The sequence below is a fragment of the Lacerta agilis genome, chromosome 13 (genome assembly GCF_009819535.1).
Source record: "Lacerta agilis isolate rLacAgi1 chromosome 13, rLacAgi1.pri, whole genome shotgun sequence".
NCBI classification, from domain to species: Eukaryota; Metazoa; Chordata; class Lepidosauria; order Squamata; family Lacertidae; genus Lacerta; species Lacerta agilis.
In genome coordinates, this window is record NC_046324.1 from 14,427,452 (window position 1) to 14,443,993 (window position 16,542).

Below are 16,542 nucleotides of genomic sequence, written 5' to 3' on the forward strand. Positions count from 1 at the left end.
GGGGAGAGAAAGGGAAAACTGGACACGGTGCCCCCATTTTCAACGACAGCTTTGTATTTTCTTTTGTAATGTGTAGCCCAGCGTTCACACTATGATGTCAGACAGAGGAGAGGAAAAAGCCACATCATGGCATTATGGCATGGGCTAAGTGGGGAACCTGTATGCCCTCAAGATGTTGTTGCACTCCAAACTCCCATCAGCCTCAGGGAATTGTGAGAGTTGGAGTTCAACAGCATCTGGAGGGCCACGGGTTCCCGATCCTTGATCTCAGGATAGAAACGACAGCATTCAAAACCCTCCAGTTCAACCGATGGGCTCACCCAGCAGTTCCCACCCATCCCTCCACATTGATCATGTAAACAAAACATTGGAATAGTGTCTTCACTGTGTCTCATATTGCAAACCATCATTATGTCTCCTGATCCACTTTTTGTTGTTGTAAGTGAAAAAGTCAGGCTAGTGTTGTTGGTGTGCCCTATTTTGCTCAGTGAAAACACATACTGTGTAAAAGGAAGCAGAACGTGGCCCTGTGTTTTCAGTGTGGAAGAAAGCACCCCGGAAGAAAATAAAACAAAGGGAAACCGCACTCTTACACTTTTCTTTTTAAAGTTGAAATGTCGACTCTTAACCAAACAGTGAGATGTTACTGGGGGCTACCTGTTGACCTGATCAAGCTCTTGTGTAAATTGGGGTTTTGACTGTGCCGGTTTCTGCTGCGCACAGAAGAAAACATTGTATTGCAACCTGGGACTTTGCATTGGTGGAGCTGGCGGAGATGCACTGTTTTGTAATGGGCCCTGAAAGTTCCTTTATTACTGTAGCTTTTTTGGCATATGTGGCAGGTTATTGGCAAACTGGAAGGTATGTTTGAGAAACTCTCGTTAGGCTTCTCCATCAGAGAACAGTCTTGGTAGAGGTCTTCATTCGGGATCAAAGGTGGACTTTCACAGCTTTCGTCACTGTCCTCCAAAACCCCAGGACCTTCTTCATTGTCTCCGTCAGAATCCCAAGAGGAATGAGCACTGCCCTCTGACTTGATGCTGGACGTTGTGCTTAAATCCAGAACAGCCCCATCGTTTACCAGGTCATACTGGTAGCTCTCGGGGCAGGCCTCTCCAATCTTGCTCATTGGGAAAACCAGGCTGCCAGTCCTGTTCATCCCTTTGAAGATGACCGAAGTTTGCTGCCCAACGTGTCCTATCAAAGAGTCGTCTGGACAAATCTCTTTTGCCATATCCTTCAAGAGGTACGTTGCATTGAAATGGTGGTTGTTGATTTCCAAGGGATCTTTGGTCAAAAGCTTATGGTGAAGGTTCAGGTTGGAGCTATGTCTGGAGAAAGAAGATCAGGGATGCTGTTAGAATCAAGGACGAGAAGCAGCTGAACAGTCAACACTTGAGCACAAACTCTTAATGTGAGCATTGTCCCAGCATGGATACCACCCCTCGCCCAAGTGATGAATGCTGTAACAGCAATGGAACAATGGTGTGGAGATACCTTCCTTGGGTGCAACTGGGATAAGGGTACTAAATGGGCAACCAAGAGCCATGTAATATATTGGCGGCTATGCCTCTAGGATGACCTGCCCTCTGAAGAATGTCTCATCACAACACTGCAGTCATTTCTCTTTGTTCAGGCTTGTGGGAAGGGTGAGGTGAGGTTGGGATTTTTTGTTGTTGTTGCTGTTCCATTTGCATGGAATTTATGTTGGCCTCTCTTAATATGATTGGTTTTAATTTTATGTATTTCTGACCTTAGACCTTCAGATGAAGTGCAGAATACAGGAAATAAAAATAAAATTATTTTAAAAAGCAATCTTAAATTCAGTCCAGTTTGTTTGAGCTCCGCACCATAAACAAGACAGCCGCAGCAGGAAAAATTTAAAAAGGACAATATACACCAGGTGATGGGGAAGTTTTGGTCTTATAGATGTCACGGACTACAACTCCTATCAGCCCTAGCAAGCATAGCCAATGGGCAGGGATAACGGGAGTTGCAGTTCAGTGACATTTGGAGAAACAAAGGCTCCCCACACCTAATATCCATGAACAAAGGGTGCCATAGCCTTAAGTAAGACAACACATTTTCTCCCAGTACAGAATAGCGCTAGTCACATTTTTCAAGATGAACAGCCAGATGCAGCAGCTAGTTCTGAGGTCTGGCGAGGGCAGTGAGCCAGGCAAAGCAGCCCTGTTGCATCTTCACCTTAGTTCTGTCTCCACAGTCCAACACAGGAAGGCAAATCTGGCCACTACATACTGCTAGTAAAAGGTAAAAGTAAAGGACCCCTGGATAGTTAAGTCCAGTCAAAGGTGACTATGGGGTTGGGGCACTCATCTTGCTTTCATGCCGAGGGAGCCAGCATTTGTCCACAGACAGCTTTCCGGGTCATGTGGCCAGCATGACTAAACTGCTTCTGGTACAACAGAACACCGTGACGGAAGCCAGAGCGCACGGAAACCCTGTTTACCTTCCCACCACAGTGGTACCTATTTATCTACTTGCACTGGTGTGCTTTCAAACTGCTAGGTTGGCAGGAGCTGGGACAGAGCAACGGGAGCTCACTGTGTCGCAGGGATTCGAACCGCCGACCTTCTGATCAGCAAGCCCAAGAAGCTCAGTGGTATAGACCACAGCGCCACCCGTGTCCCATACTGCTAGTAGAGAAGGGGGAAAGTGGAAGCAGGAGGCAACAAGAGGCAGCAAGATTTGGGGCCAGCAGCTTCTGAACAGCAACAGTCTTATCCGACTGCAATCTCAGACCTTAAATAGTCCACAACAATTCTTCCTGTTTGTTAGCTACTTCCCATCTGGCAATGGGACTGAATTGGAACCTGCTCCCGGAAAGGACTGGTTTTGGCACTGGGAAGAGCAGACGGGGAACGTGCGGCTCTCCAGATGCTGTTTGATTCTCAGCACCCATCATTCCCAGCCAGAGGCACAAAACGAATGTCTGGAATTCAGTTGGAGGTGGAAACCGCAGCAGGGGAAGGTGTTGATGCACTGAGATCCTGTTTGTGGGCTTTCCACAGGCACCTGCCTGGCTGCTTTGAGAACACCACGCTGGACTAGACGAGCCCCTGGCCTGATCCAGCAGACTCTTCTTATGTTCTTATCTGCCCAGAGGGCAAAAAAGGAAAGTGGGAGGGGAAACAGAGGGGGGCAGGCAGGGAGTAGGCTGAACAGATGGGAGTGATTGATGGAGGCGAGGAAACTAAGTCCTCTGCCATCAGTTCAGAAGATGATAGATAGATAGATGATAGATAGATAGATGATAGATACCACTGTAGATTTTGCTTTAAAAATTTAAGGAGACAGCTGAAAAGGCAAGTTAAATGCAAGACCTTGTTCCCCTGTGTGTGCAAGAAAATGCACCTCTAAAAACGGCAACCCACAAATTATTTTCAACCACTGTTATCTACTAGCAATGAGCAGGGTTTCATTTAATGCCGTGGCTCCCAATGTGGGGCACATGCCCCACAGGGGGGCAATTTGATTTTTAAGGGAGGGGGGTAATTCAAGAATGAGTTATTAACAGTGAATGGCCTTTTAGGTTTCCTCCACATAAATAGGAGTTCACTTTTTGAATAATTATATGTCACAGGGTCTGTAGGGGGGGGCACCAGGATTTTGGAGATGCTCAGGTGGGGCATGGCCAAAAAATGGTTGGGAACCACTGATTTAATGCCTTCTTGTCCAGGGGGAAAAAGCAAGGTTTTGTCCAATGGATTTTCAGTGCTCCAATAACCCATGAGGAAGATACATGGGGTGAGGGGGTACACCACAAAAACATGATTCAAAACCTATTTGCATTTCAGACTAGGCTCCATTGTATGATTACTTTTTTAAAAAAACAGAACGATTATGTGCGCTGTTTTCTTACCTGTCTCGACTTCTACGAGAAGGGAAGGCAGCATTGCAACCCTCCACCGTGCAAATATGCATTTCTTTTAGGTGCACGTTTTTAAAATGCATTTTCACACTGTAGGGGTTTTTAAAGGTCTTCTTACAGATGTCACAATGGAAACGGCTGTCTTCCCTCTGAAGCCCTAGCGGCGCATGTTGACTGACACGATCTATATCTCTAAAAGCTTCGAAACCAGGAACGGCTACACTCCTACCGGACAGTGTGCCGAACGCCCCCCTACTCAGCAAGTGGTGCTGCAATTCAGCGCAGTCGTTCATTGGGATCCTGTAATTCAGCTGCTCTTTCAGATAGTCATGGGGTTCTGCCACTGCTTTGGTCACATCACGGTGCTGGTTTGGATCTTTGCAGGCATTTTCACAAGAAACCATCTTGAACAATTTGCCTTGTTCGGGCTTAGCTGTTTTCTCAGGGCGATGCAAATCGTCCACTTTGGCGCACGTGTCATTTGGCTCAATAGATTTAAAATATGTTGGCCCTCCATCTTCAGAAATGGATTTCTGTGATGTACCTGAATGGGACTTCTTTTCCATTGGGTGGTTTGGGTTTTTTTCTATCCTAGAACCGCCCATCTCAACATGCCCGTCACTTACCGGCCGTGGAGGCATGTCGTCTTCTGAGCTGGCAACTTCGTGAGTTGCGCTAGGGGTATCAATGGCTTCTGTCTCTATCTTGATGGGCATGCTAGACTTGCGGGATTTTTTCTTGGGCAGCGCGTCGAAGGGTGATTCGTTAGAAACCAGCGGCTCAGGGACTGACGAGGAAACCAGAGGTAGGGAAGGAAGGGTGCCGGGAGTATTTGCAAGTTCAGCCGGTGTGACCGGACTGCGATAGAATGGTAGAACTGGTTGCACGGTCCTCAAGTTTGGAAAGAGAATGCCATTTTGGCCAGTACTGTGAAAACCTGGCTGTGTCTTTGAATCGCTGCAAGAGCTTCCGTAGCTGGAAACGGATCTACTGTCGGGAGGCAAAATGTTAAAGTCCGTCCGTTTGTTCTCTTCCAGTCCGGTGATGGCCAACCCATTTCTCAGATCTTTATCCCGGTTGTTTCTGTTCATTGGCATGTGAAGTCTAGGGTTGGGGTTGGCACTGTGTCGATTCCGACTCCGGAGGGAGCTGAAGACCATGTTGCAGCCTTCAATTGTACATTTATGTTTGATCTTCAGGTGGACAGCATTGTAGTGGATCTTCAGAGTCCCTTTGTCGTAAAACGTCTTTTCGCATGCTGTACAAAAAACACGCCCTCTCCTCGTGGTGAAGCCATTTTTGTCGACAGATTTTATTTTACTTTCTGGGGAGAGTTGGCTCATTTCAGGCTTTGTGATGCTGTTGGGAGAACTTAAATTGCTTGGAGAAGTGTCGTCCTTCAAAGCGATATCTGGGCTGGTTGAGGCCACCTCCTTTTCACCTTGAAATGAAGACTCGGAAGTCAGGAAGCTGTTTTCCGCAAACTGCATGGGAACATCTTGCTTGAGTTCATTGTTGCAGTCCTGACTTTGCTCCATCAAAAGCCTCTCAGGGGGTGAACCTATGAGGGGCGGAGGGACAGGGCTGAAAAACTGAAACGGCAGCATGAAGGCCATGTTGTTGACAACGTTCTCAAAGTGATGGATGTTAACAGGGTTCATTTTGTCCAAGGAAGCAGGGAGGCTTGCACTTCTCTGACTACAGCTTTCGATGAATGCCCTAATATCCATATTGGCTGCGGTTGTGGGGATGACGATGGACTGCCCTTCTTTCTCCTGAATCGCCATTAACTCCACAATGGACTTTGTCTCGCCAAAGCGCAGAAATTGCTGCAAAGTAGCCAGTTCTTCTTCACTGGTCATGATACTCCAGTGGTCCAGGACCTTTCCTGATGCATCCTTAAAAAGACAACAGACAACACTGTACTTAAAAGAGGAACTTCAATGGGAGTTTGAAAGGGGTATATTTGGGGTCGGGGTGGCAATAATAATAATAATAATAATAATAATAATAATAATAATAATAATAATATATTTATACCCTGCCCACCTGGCTGGGTATAAATAAAACATAAAACATTAAAAACTTCCCTAAACAGTGCTGCCTTCAGATGTCTTCTAAAAGTCAGAGAGTTGTTCATTTCCTTGACATCTGATGGGAGGGCGTTCCATAGGGCGGGTGCCACTACCGAGAAGGCCCTCTGCCTGGTTCCCTGTAACCTCACTTCTCACAGGGAGGGAGCCGCCAGAAGGCCCCTGGCGCTGGACCTCAGTGTCCGGGCTGGACGATGGGGGTGGAGACACTCCTTCAGGTATACTGGGCCAAGGCCGTTTAGGGCTTTAAAGGTCAACACCAACACTTTGAATTGTGCTCAGAAACATACTGGGAGCCAATGTAGGTCTTTCAGGACCGGGGTTATATGGTCTTGGCGGCCACTTGCAGTCACCAGTCTAGCTGCTGCATTCTGGATGAGTTGTAGTTTCCGGGTCACCTTCAAAGGTAGCTCAGGTGGCACTGCTGATTTGTACTGTCATTTTTTTTTGGGTGGGGGGGGCAGCTCAGACTAAATAGACACAAGGTAAGGGCTGTGTCTTAGGGTTAGCATTAGGCTCATCTAGCTGAGTATTGTCCACAGTGACCTGACAACAGCCCTCCAGGGTTTCAGGCAGGGGTCTATCCCACCCCTATGTGGAGATACCCGGAAATGAACCTGAACCTGAGACCTTCTGCGTGCAAAGCAGATGCTCTACCACTGAGCTAAAGACCTTCCCACAAAGTGACCAAGTGATGGCCAGAGTTTGAAGTGCAGAGTGGCAAGGGTGAGCAGGTCAGGATCCAGCTCAGGAATCCACAGCTGCCCATCACTATTCCAGGCAGTTTTCTGAGAGGTTAGGCTTCTTTGTCTAGCCAAATCCACACAATTTGCTAAGGCTGAGGGCAGCTTGTTTTGGCAATTCTGTGATATATATTATTCTTGGATTTCAATCACCCCAACATTTGTTCTTTCGAACACAGCACCGATGATTAGAAAGTATTTTGCAATTGCCCCAGAAAAAAAATTAAGATGTGTACCGGCGAAACAACATGTACGAATGTAGCCGAGAGAGAGAGAGAGAGATGGAGCAATCAGAATAAGATTTAGCTCCACATTTAAGTCAAGTATTCTTCCACTGCAAGTTTAATAATCTTCCAAGCTACTAAGATCAGAGAACAAATGAACCTGCATCGATCCTTCGCCAGTGTTTACAGAGCACAGCTGTAATTACACTAGAGTGTTGCAAGTTCTTTCAAACTCCAGCCATACCTAACTTTTCCCAATATCTGTAATAAATATTTTATCACAGAACATGTATTTGATGGCCTACTGAGGGTTTTCACTGGGCACACAAGACTTTTCTAAGATGATGAAGAATGTATCATCATCAATTTTTCATGCAAAAAAGGTTCAAGGTAATTGAGCCCATATTTTTTAACCCTAACACTAAAAAGCAAAATTATCAAGTGCCATGAAATATTTATTCGTGCCATAACATAAATCATAATGCTACTTTACATTGAAAGAAGAATGCCAACAGAGGAGCAGTATTTGTGTAAACATAAGGACCTAACTTCTGCCCGAGTATAACAGTACTGATGATGCTGGAAAAGTTCAAAGCGGCATAACTGAAATGGATAAATTTATGGTGAATGTCTGCATTATAAGGGTGCCAGTGCAGCTTCAAGTTCTGATGCAACTGGGTGAGCTGCTGGGATGCCAGCAGAACGTTCACAAACACTCAAACTTCTCAGGAAACAAAGCTTGCAGAAAGATTTTCTTAAAAATTCTTTGTACTTCTCCAGACCTTGGGGTGCCCACAAACATGCAGACCACTGGTTTCTTGGCCTCATTTCGGCCCTGATTCTCTTGTCACCCTCCTAGGAGGGAGCGAGGACCTAGAGATGTACCTGTAAGACATATCCACGTATGTAGTCTTGAAGTGTCCAGTCCAGAGCGTGGAGGATATGAATGACTTCTTCTTGCTTCAGGACACTGAAAAGCCGATCTAAGAGAATTTTGAGACGGACGGGAACTGCTTGAGTTCCGTACAGCATGAGGCTGCTTATATCAAATACCACATTAGACTGGACTATTTCCACTTGGCTTGTTGGGTATAGGTTAGGGATCCTTAGCTTACTTAAGGCTGAAAACAGAAGGAAAACAAAAGGCGAGTGACTATTTATGCATCAATTGGGTATGAAACAATTAGACAGAAAGAACACCATTAGGGTACTAGGGGTTTGAACTTGGAACCTATGCAATGCAAAGCAAGAACGCTTACCACCGCCTTCCCCTCCCAGCTACATTCAATGTGTGAGAGATGGGAAAACAGCTCTAGTTCTGGTTTCACAGCATCATCTGCCAGAACAGTATTTCCCAATTATTTCAGCTTGACGAGGGGTTGGGTGCAAATTTCTGGTTTGGTGCATGATCCCTTTGCTAGGTAGGCTAGGCTAGGGATGGACGGGGTCTATGAACTTTGGTTCGCCCCGTTTCTCATTTCTCTACCTGGAAGGCACCATGTTGACTGTAATAATCATAACCATATTTTTACCCCGCCCACCCGACTCGGTTGCCCCAGCCACTCTGGGACAGCACATACCAAAAACATACTAAAACATTAAACATCAAAAACTTTCCTATACAGAGCTGCCTTCAGGTGTCTTCTAAAGGTTGTATAGTTACTTTTCTCCCTGACATATGATGGGAGGGCGTTCCACAGGGTGGGTGCCAATACTAAGAAGGCCTGGTTCCTTTTAAACTGTCCCCAGTTTAGCCTAAATCATGTTCTGAACATTCAGAATTATGTAAACCTATTGTAAAGCAAATTGCTACTTGTTATGTAGCAATTCATATTAGTTGTGGATTGCATCAAATAAGTGCTTACTTTCCCAAAGCTGAGCTAAATGTGACTCTATAGACAATTATGATAAGCAATTTCTGAGTTTTGTTATTAGTGATTTTGCAATGTCTCCATTAATAAACTGAAAACTGGTCTTGTGGCTACTTGGTAAGGCAATTATTTTTTTATTTTCTTTTAAAATACTTTGAGGTTTATTACCATGTGCTACCCATCCATGCCGGCACTGGTCACATTGTCGCTGGTTTATTTTCCCAGGTTTGAAGCACTGGCAGCTGCAGCTTACCAGAGTGCAACGGATGGCCTGAAAGAGCAGAAACAGATCAAAAAGTTAAGGGGTGAGTAACATGTGCAACATGCTGGAGAGAGGGAAGGAGAAGCGGAATGGAACAGGCATATGCAAATATGTAAAAAATGAAGAATTATGAATATGCATAGATCTGGCTGCAATAAGTCAATAATTTCCTGGACATAGCTGGGATTCGTTCGTGAAAAATAGTGTCCAGGTACAATTTTCAAAAGCTGGTTTAAACGTCTGTGAAAACCAGGGTGTATGGCAACCATTTTTGAAGTGGGTGTTCGTTTGTTTTTTTTTGCCGAAATGCCTAAAAAAGAGCTCCAAAATGCCATTTATTGGGGGGGGAGATTTTGAAAAAGAAAAGCAAAGCTGAACAACCCCCAAAAAGCTTAATAACTTTTGTGTCTGGATTTTCACTTGTTGAAATATAGCAAGGCTAACAGAGTGCAATAGTCACAACGTGGGTCAACCTGTATATGGACTGTACTTGGAAGGTCGGCGGTTAGAATCACCATGACGGGGTGAGCTCTCGTTGCTCAGTCCCCGCTCCTGCCAACCTAGGAGTTCAAAAGCACGTCAAAGTGCGACTTCCGGCGGCTGACGCCATTATGGGTGGTCGTGGGATGCTTCGGCTGCGAAGCACCCAGTTCATCCCGGGGGTCAGGAGCCCTGCAGCCGCATAGCGGGGCTCCGGTTGGGGTGCGGGAAGAGCGTCCCGCACCCTGGGCTCCCCGGCTGTGCCCGTTGTGGCTCCGAACCCTTCCCTCGCTCCCCCTGTAAAGGGGGAGTGGGGGTGAAGGGACGACGGAGCCGGGCTATAGGGGACATGCCCCAACCGGGATGTAAATGCGGCGACAAAGCCTGTGATGAGCGTCTAAGTTCTACCTGTTTTCAAGGAGCTGATAAGAACCCAGAGGCTGTGAGTAATTGATTGACTCTTTGTATTCTTGGAACGATCTGGGGGAAAGAAGAAAGGCAGCCCGCCTCCCTCCCTTCGGGTGGTGAAAGAAATTAACTCTTTAAGTGACTGCTGCTACAACAATCAATAGAAAGTACTTGGAAATTGAAAACTGAGTCTGTTGAGATTTCCCTTCAGGGGTTAACTGGGGAAAAAATATCTCCACTTGAAGTTTTGGTCTTTATACTCCGGCCTCGGAGAAATGGCGGCGACTTGGTTTGTCGTGGGAAAAAATTGAAACAAAGGAAGGAAGAGACAGGAACTGAAATCTGATACTCACTCTCTCTCCTAAAATGCTGGACTTTGTGCTCGCACTGGCATCGAACTCTAGTTTAAAGGATGAGGAAATGCTCACTGTCTTGCAGATGGAATTGCTTAATCGGAAACTACAAGTTTTGAGTGGAATTATTCATAAAAAGGATTTACTTTCCACAGAGGAGGCTTTTCAAAAGTTTTACACAATGGAATCAAGCCTTGACAAAGAGCTGGGAGGGGTGCTTCAAGGATGGTCTGAAATGGCTGGGCAAATCCGGGAAAAGGAACCTGAAACGGGAAAATTTACAATATCCAGACTCCGAGGTGGCAGCTCGGGGACAAGGGACATGGAATTAAGATTTTTACAAGAAGAAGAAGAAAAAGGAACGGAGGAGCCCAGAATGGAGATGATGAGCACCCTGAGGCTCGATGCGGGGTTTGTTGTGGATGCTGCCTGGATCTGTGGTCACTCAGAGGAAGACAATTGGAGATTTGGTTCTGGAGAAAGACAGAAAAAGACAATGGACAGAGGGGGAGTGGGTTGAAGTATTAAATGTATAATTTAAATGGTCTGCCATGGTATCCGAAATCGGAGTGTGAAGTCTGTTAATTACAAGTCTATTTTAAATAAGTAAGGAGATATTGAATTTTAAGTTAAAAGCAGCATGATAAAGGATAGAAGAAATAAGTTTAGCTATAAGAATATTTGGTTATGATTTAGGTTATAATGCAAAGATTAAGATAAGCATGTTTTCTTTTTTTCGTTAAGTAAAGTTAAATTTTTTTATAGAGAAAAGTTGTTAAGGAAATAGTATATTGATTTAAAACCGAAGGTGAATAGGCGGGGGAAGTCAAACGTCAAGATTTAGAAATAGAATTTTTTTTTTTTTTGTAAGGTATATAAATAAGAAGAAGAATCCTGACATTATGTGTATGTGTATTTGTTTTTGTATTTGTAGGTGTGGGGTTGGGTTTGTGTTATATTATGAAAATGCTAATAAATTTTGTTAAAAAACAAAAAAAACAAAAGCACGTCAAAGTGCAAGTAGATAAATAGGTACCACTCCGGCGGGAAGGTAAACGACGTTTCCATGCGCTGCTCTGGTTTGCCAGAAGCGGCTTAGTCATGCTGGCCACATGACCCGGAAAAACTGTCTGCGGACAAACACCGGCTCCCTTGGCCTGTAGAGCGAGTTGAGCACGCAACCCCAGAGTCGTCCGCGATTGGACCTTACGGTCAGGGGTACATTTACCTTTTACTTCAGACTAGGGATGGTTTCTGAAAGTTTGTCATCTTTCCAGTGTCAGGTTCAATGCTCCACATTTCCCCATTTGTTTGAGGGTGTCTCTCTCTCTCTTTTTTAAAGTTTTCATGAAAATGTATCAGCATCTTAGTGCGAATTTTCCTAATATGCACGTTTGTATGCAATTTTGCCTGGTACACACCTTTTTGCATTTCTCTCTGTTGTTTTTAAAAACAATACATGGATTTTCATGGACACTCTTTCCCCAGCACATGCATTTCTGTACACAACAATTGGTTGCAAAATTCAGAAAAGTGCAAATTTCAACAGATTGCTGTGTTTCAGTTGGTACATTGTTCCAGTTAGCATGAATTTGGTGGGGTTGCTTTTAAATGCAAACTGAACTAAATTTCTCCCCTGCAGTTATTCTATATATATATATATATATATATATATATATATATATATATATATATGTATATATATATATATGTATATATATATGTATGTATATATATAATCTTTTCCCACAGAAAGCCAGGAAATCAGAGAGAACTATTCTCTTAACTCAGCCTTCTCTGTCTAATATTTAGGGTCAAATGACAAATTATGCTAAATGTGTTTCTTTCCACCCCTCTCTCTCTCTCTAACTAAAAGTAGCCACAGGGATGGGGAGGGTGACCTAGATCAGCACAACAGCACAAGGGGTGGGTGGGGGGGAGGTTTAACCCTTTCTCTATGCATCCACTTCCTACTGAAAGATCCCAACAAGCTGCCATTTCACCCCCAGCTTTGGGGGAGCATTTTCAAAAGAGAAACACCCTGTGCAAGGGTCTTTGATCTGAATCCGTTCCTCCTTGCAGCTGCTGTTAGGATGCTGTTTTTTTTTTAAAAGAGAGAGAGAGAGAGAGAGAGAGAGAGAAGGAGAACCCCAGTCACGAAATTCAAAGATATGTTTAGCATCACTTGTAATTTGACCCACATTTGCTACATGCAAATAAATAAATGGGACTTTAAAAAAAAATGCTTCACCTTAGAGAGATTGTACCCAACAATAAGAAAACAAAGGGCAAGATTTTCCCCAAAACCATGTATTTAAATAAATGCTTCTAACAATGAAACTATAGATACCAATTGCAACCCAGATCATTTTAAAAGATGTGTTGTTTAGGGCTATCTTTTAAAATCTGAAGAAGTGTGCCTGCACACGAAAGCTCACATCAAGAACAAACTTAGTTGGTCTCTAAGGTGCTACTGGAAGGATTTTTTTTATTTTTAAAATCTAGTTCTTCTTCCTGTAGTTCCATAGATGGGAACCTGTGGCCCTCCAGGTGTTGCTAGATTCCATCTCCCATAATCCCTGACCTGGGATGCTGGCTAGGGCTGATCAGAAATATCTGATATGCTGCAAGTTCCCCAACCCTGCACTGGTAGGGCATGTCATTTTAGGGGGTGAAACTTAATTTTTGCTTTTTCCCAGTTATGGGTGTGAGAAATTAAAATCTGCTATTATTATTGTCGTTAGAAAACATATAAAATAATAATAATAATAATAATAATAATAATAATAATAATAATAATAATGCTTGATAAGTCTATGTTTGATGAAGAAGCACATAAACTGCTTTCAGAAAACCAAAGAATTTTAATGTTACCTTCTGAAAATGTCAGGTAATGATGATGATGATGATCTGCAAGTACTTGACAATCATTTTTAATTATTTCTATGCAACTGTACACACATTTTACTTACCAAGCAAAACTAAACTATATTATTTTAGCTAGAATATCTGTGGAATTCCCAAGTCATGCTTCAACTTTTTACCAACCCTCATTTTGCGAATTTGAAAGCTGAAAATCTCATCATGCCCTACTGCGCTAGCTCATATTGCAAGGGCTGAAACTTGAGCAAAGAAATTTAAGTCAACCAGTCATATGAGTATTAACTGCATGAGTTTGCATGGGTAAAAAAGAGTATCTCCAAAGGGGGGGATCTTTAGATGATGTCACTACAGGCATCATTCTGCAAATAGTGCACTGTGTCATATTTCATAGTAAGTGGCAGGTGAGCTTGGCATCTACAGCGAGGAATCGCTGATAGGAATGTTATGATTCCGAATAAGTTACAGTGGTACCTCAACTTACGAATGTAATCCGTTCCGAATGCACATTCGTAGGTCGAAAAATTCGTAAGTCGAAAAAAGCGATTTCCCCATAGGAATGCATTGGAAACGAAAAATTCGGAAAAAATTGTAAGTCGAGTAAACCGCATCTAAAATTCGTAAGTCAAGTAAACCCCATCTAAAACCGCCAATGGATGTCCTTCGGGTGTCGAAAAATTTGTAGGTGTGCGGGCACTTTTTTCATTCGTAAGTCGCAAAATTCGTATGTCCAGTAATTCGTAAGTCGAGGTACCACTGTACATTCCCATTCTCAGACACTCACTCATTCTCACACAGCCCATGCTGCTTAGGGGGAAAAAGTGTTTCCTGGGGGCCAGAGACACAGGTTGAAGGGCCATATTTGACTCCATCCCTGAAAGAGGCCTTCATGCACATTGTTTCTTCCCAGTGCTATTTTTCAAAAGAAAAAAGCAAAAAAAGGCCAGAATTCACAATTAACACTTCCCTTTTTGTCTTAGAATGGCAATGGTACCTACCTGAGAGGTGCCAGAACTGGGTTCTGGCGAGCTCTGACCAAAAAAAGCCATTCCCATCCCACCCCCCCCATACCAAGTAGTAAAAAGGCACACAGTGTGGTAATTACCCTGTTTCTCCTAAAATAAGACATAGCCATAAAATAAGCCATAGCAGGATTTCTATGCATTTGCGAAATATAAGCCGTTCCCCAAAAATAAGCCATACCCCAAAAATAAGCTATAGTGACACGGCACCTCCCATTAAAACAGCCTGGAGAGGTGTGGCTATGCAGCGTACCGATGCGACACGGTTAAAATAAGACATCCCCTGAAAATAAGCCATACTGTGGTTTTTTTTAGCAAAAAAATATATAAGACGGTGTCTTATTTTAGGAGAAACACGGTAATAGTAAAACAGAGGGGAAATGGGAGGGAATATTGGGACAGGAGAGGAATGATCATTTGCAGAAAGCAACAAAATTCCTTGTGACTGATATCTCCACTGCTTTTTTATGGCAGCCCCCCTGTACCTTGTGTACAGTTGCACAGAAAAAGGAATTAAAGCAAGCATAATGATAAAAAATAATTTATTTATACCCCACCCATCTGGCTGGGCCTCCCCAACAGAATACCAAAACACGATAAAAGATCAAACGTTAAAAACGTCCCTAAACAGGGCTGCCTTCAGATGTCTTCTAAAAGTCAGATAGTTGTTTATTTCCTTGACATCTGATGGGAGGGCATTCCACAAGGCGGGCGCCACCACCGAGAAGGCCCTCTGCCTGATTTCCCTCACTTCCCTCACTTCCACATGATGGGGTACACTATCAAAGGAAAAGTAACCCTCTTAGAAATTAATTGATAGCCTTCCTATTGATACAAGTACCGGTCATTTAAGGAAGCAGGAGCTTCCATCTTCAACACCATCATCAACAACCTTTGGTTACTCCAGAGAGGAGAGGATTGGACAGTATATGTAAAAGTATATTATTATTATTATTATTATTATTATTATTATTATTATTATTATTATTTTGCCCTTTATCTGAAGATCCCAAGGCGGTTTGCAACAGAAAAGTAGGGAATGAGAATACAAAATAAAACAAAAACAAACCAATAACCTTCTTCCCACAAACACATTTGAAAAGCCATAGGCCTGGTTATAGAGAAATGTTTTCGTCTAGTGCCTAAAGATATATAAGAAAGGTGCCAGACCAGCCTCCCTGGGGAAAGTATTCCACAAATGGGGAGCCAGTGCAGAAAAGGCCCATTCTTATGTTGCCAGCCTCCAGATCTCTCATGGAAGAGACACATGAGGAAGATGATGAGTGTAGCATCTGGGTTGGCTCATATAAAAAATAAAAGTAGATTCCATGTTACAGCACGGGTATTAAAGGTGAGTCTCAAAAAATTTAATGGCTATGGATGGAGGAACACTTCGTAGGAGTGATTCCTTAAAAAAAAACACGTTAAGTAAATCAATAAGCAAACATCGCAAAAACGAAGCCCCGTTCCTGAGAAAAAGCCACGAGCCTCCTGTGAATTTACAAAACATGCCTCACAACACACACTGAGAACTGAGCTCTGAGAGTCACTTTGCTTTAGCCTAGCAGTTGGCATACTTTTGATAAGAGCCGCAGAAAGCCATAAATTTTCTTTATAAGGTTCATCTAAGTGGGATTGGGGGGGGGGGGAAAGGGAGGAAGCATGTTGTCTTGAGCCAAGGCCTCGTTGACTTCACGAGATGTCAACTATAACTGGAGTTCAATTATATTACCTCACTGCACTCCTTAAAGATGCTGTACTTTCCATAGACTGTGGTGTGTTCATCAGCCCCAGAAGATCAGAGTTAGATCAGCATTCCATAAATAAAAGAGAGTCCGCAAAGAGGCGTCCCAGCAAAAATTGCAGGGGGGGGGCGGTTTCGAAGGCAGTTGCCCAAACAGATACATCAAGATGCAATCTAATATTCTTTCAGATAACCTCCACTTATTTCATAGGCCTTTACTTTCTTTCTCCATTCATCAAATCTCATCACCTCCTCGCACTTTCTGTTTGATTTGTTAGGCTTGGGTTAGGCTGTATGCGCCCCCCACCCCGCCGCTGCCCCATCTGCTTACAGGCGTGAACCTCTATAGGACTGCAAGAATGCTAAATACAACAAGGTAACCATTTGCTAGATACCGGGCCAGATTACTGAATATTCAGCTGATGTTGTAAAATAGTTGTGTGGCTAAAGACTTCAATGCCTAAGTAGGAAACCCCGGTTTACTAAACATTCCCTCCTTGCTTTTTATAGTGTCTGGTTCCTGTGTATTTGTTGATACACCTCTTATTTGCTGTCATATTATATCCACTT

General features: G+C 43.6%; 1 protein-coding gene across 2 annotated transcripts in view; it reads right to left on the reverse strand.

Moving 5' to 3' along the window:
• Nucleotides 1–610: 610 nt before the first annotated feature.
• The window catches only part of BNC1 (basonuclin 1), a 30,436-nt gene continuing 14,504 nt past the window's right edge, over nucleotides 611–16,542 (reverse strand). For both annotated transcript variants that reach the window (XM_033167066.1, XM_033167065.1), the window contains exons 2-5: nucleotides 8,992–9,094; nucleotides 7,838–8,073; nucleotides 3,884–5,790; nucleotides 611–1,331 (exon numbers count right to left, since the gene is read on the reverse strand). In XM_033167066.1, the coding sequence (XP_033022957.1) occupies nucleotides 644–1,331; nucleotides 3,884–5,790; nucleotides 7,838–7,984 (2,742 nt within the window). In that variant the 5' untranslated portion in view covers nucleotides 7,985–8,073; nucleotides 8,992–9,094 and the 3' untranslated portion in view covers nucleotides 611–643. The remainder of the gene's footprint in view (nucleotides 1,332–3,883; nucleotides 5,791–7,837; nucleotides 8,074–8,991; nucleotides 9,095–16,542) is intronic.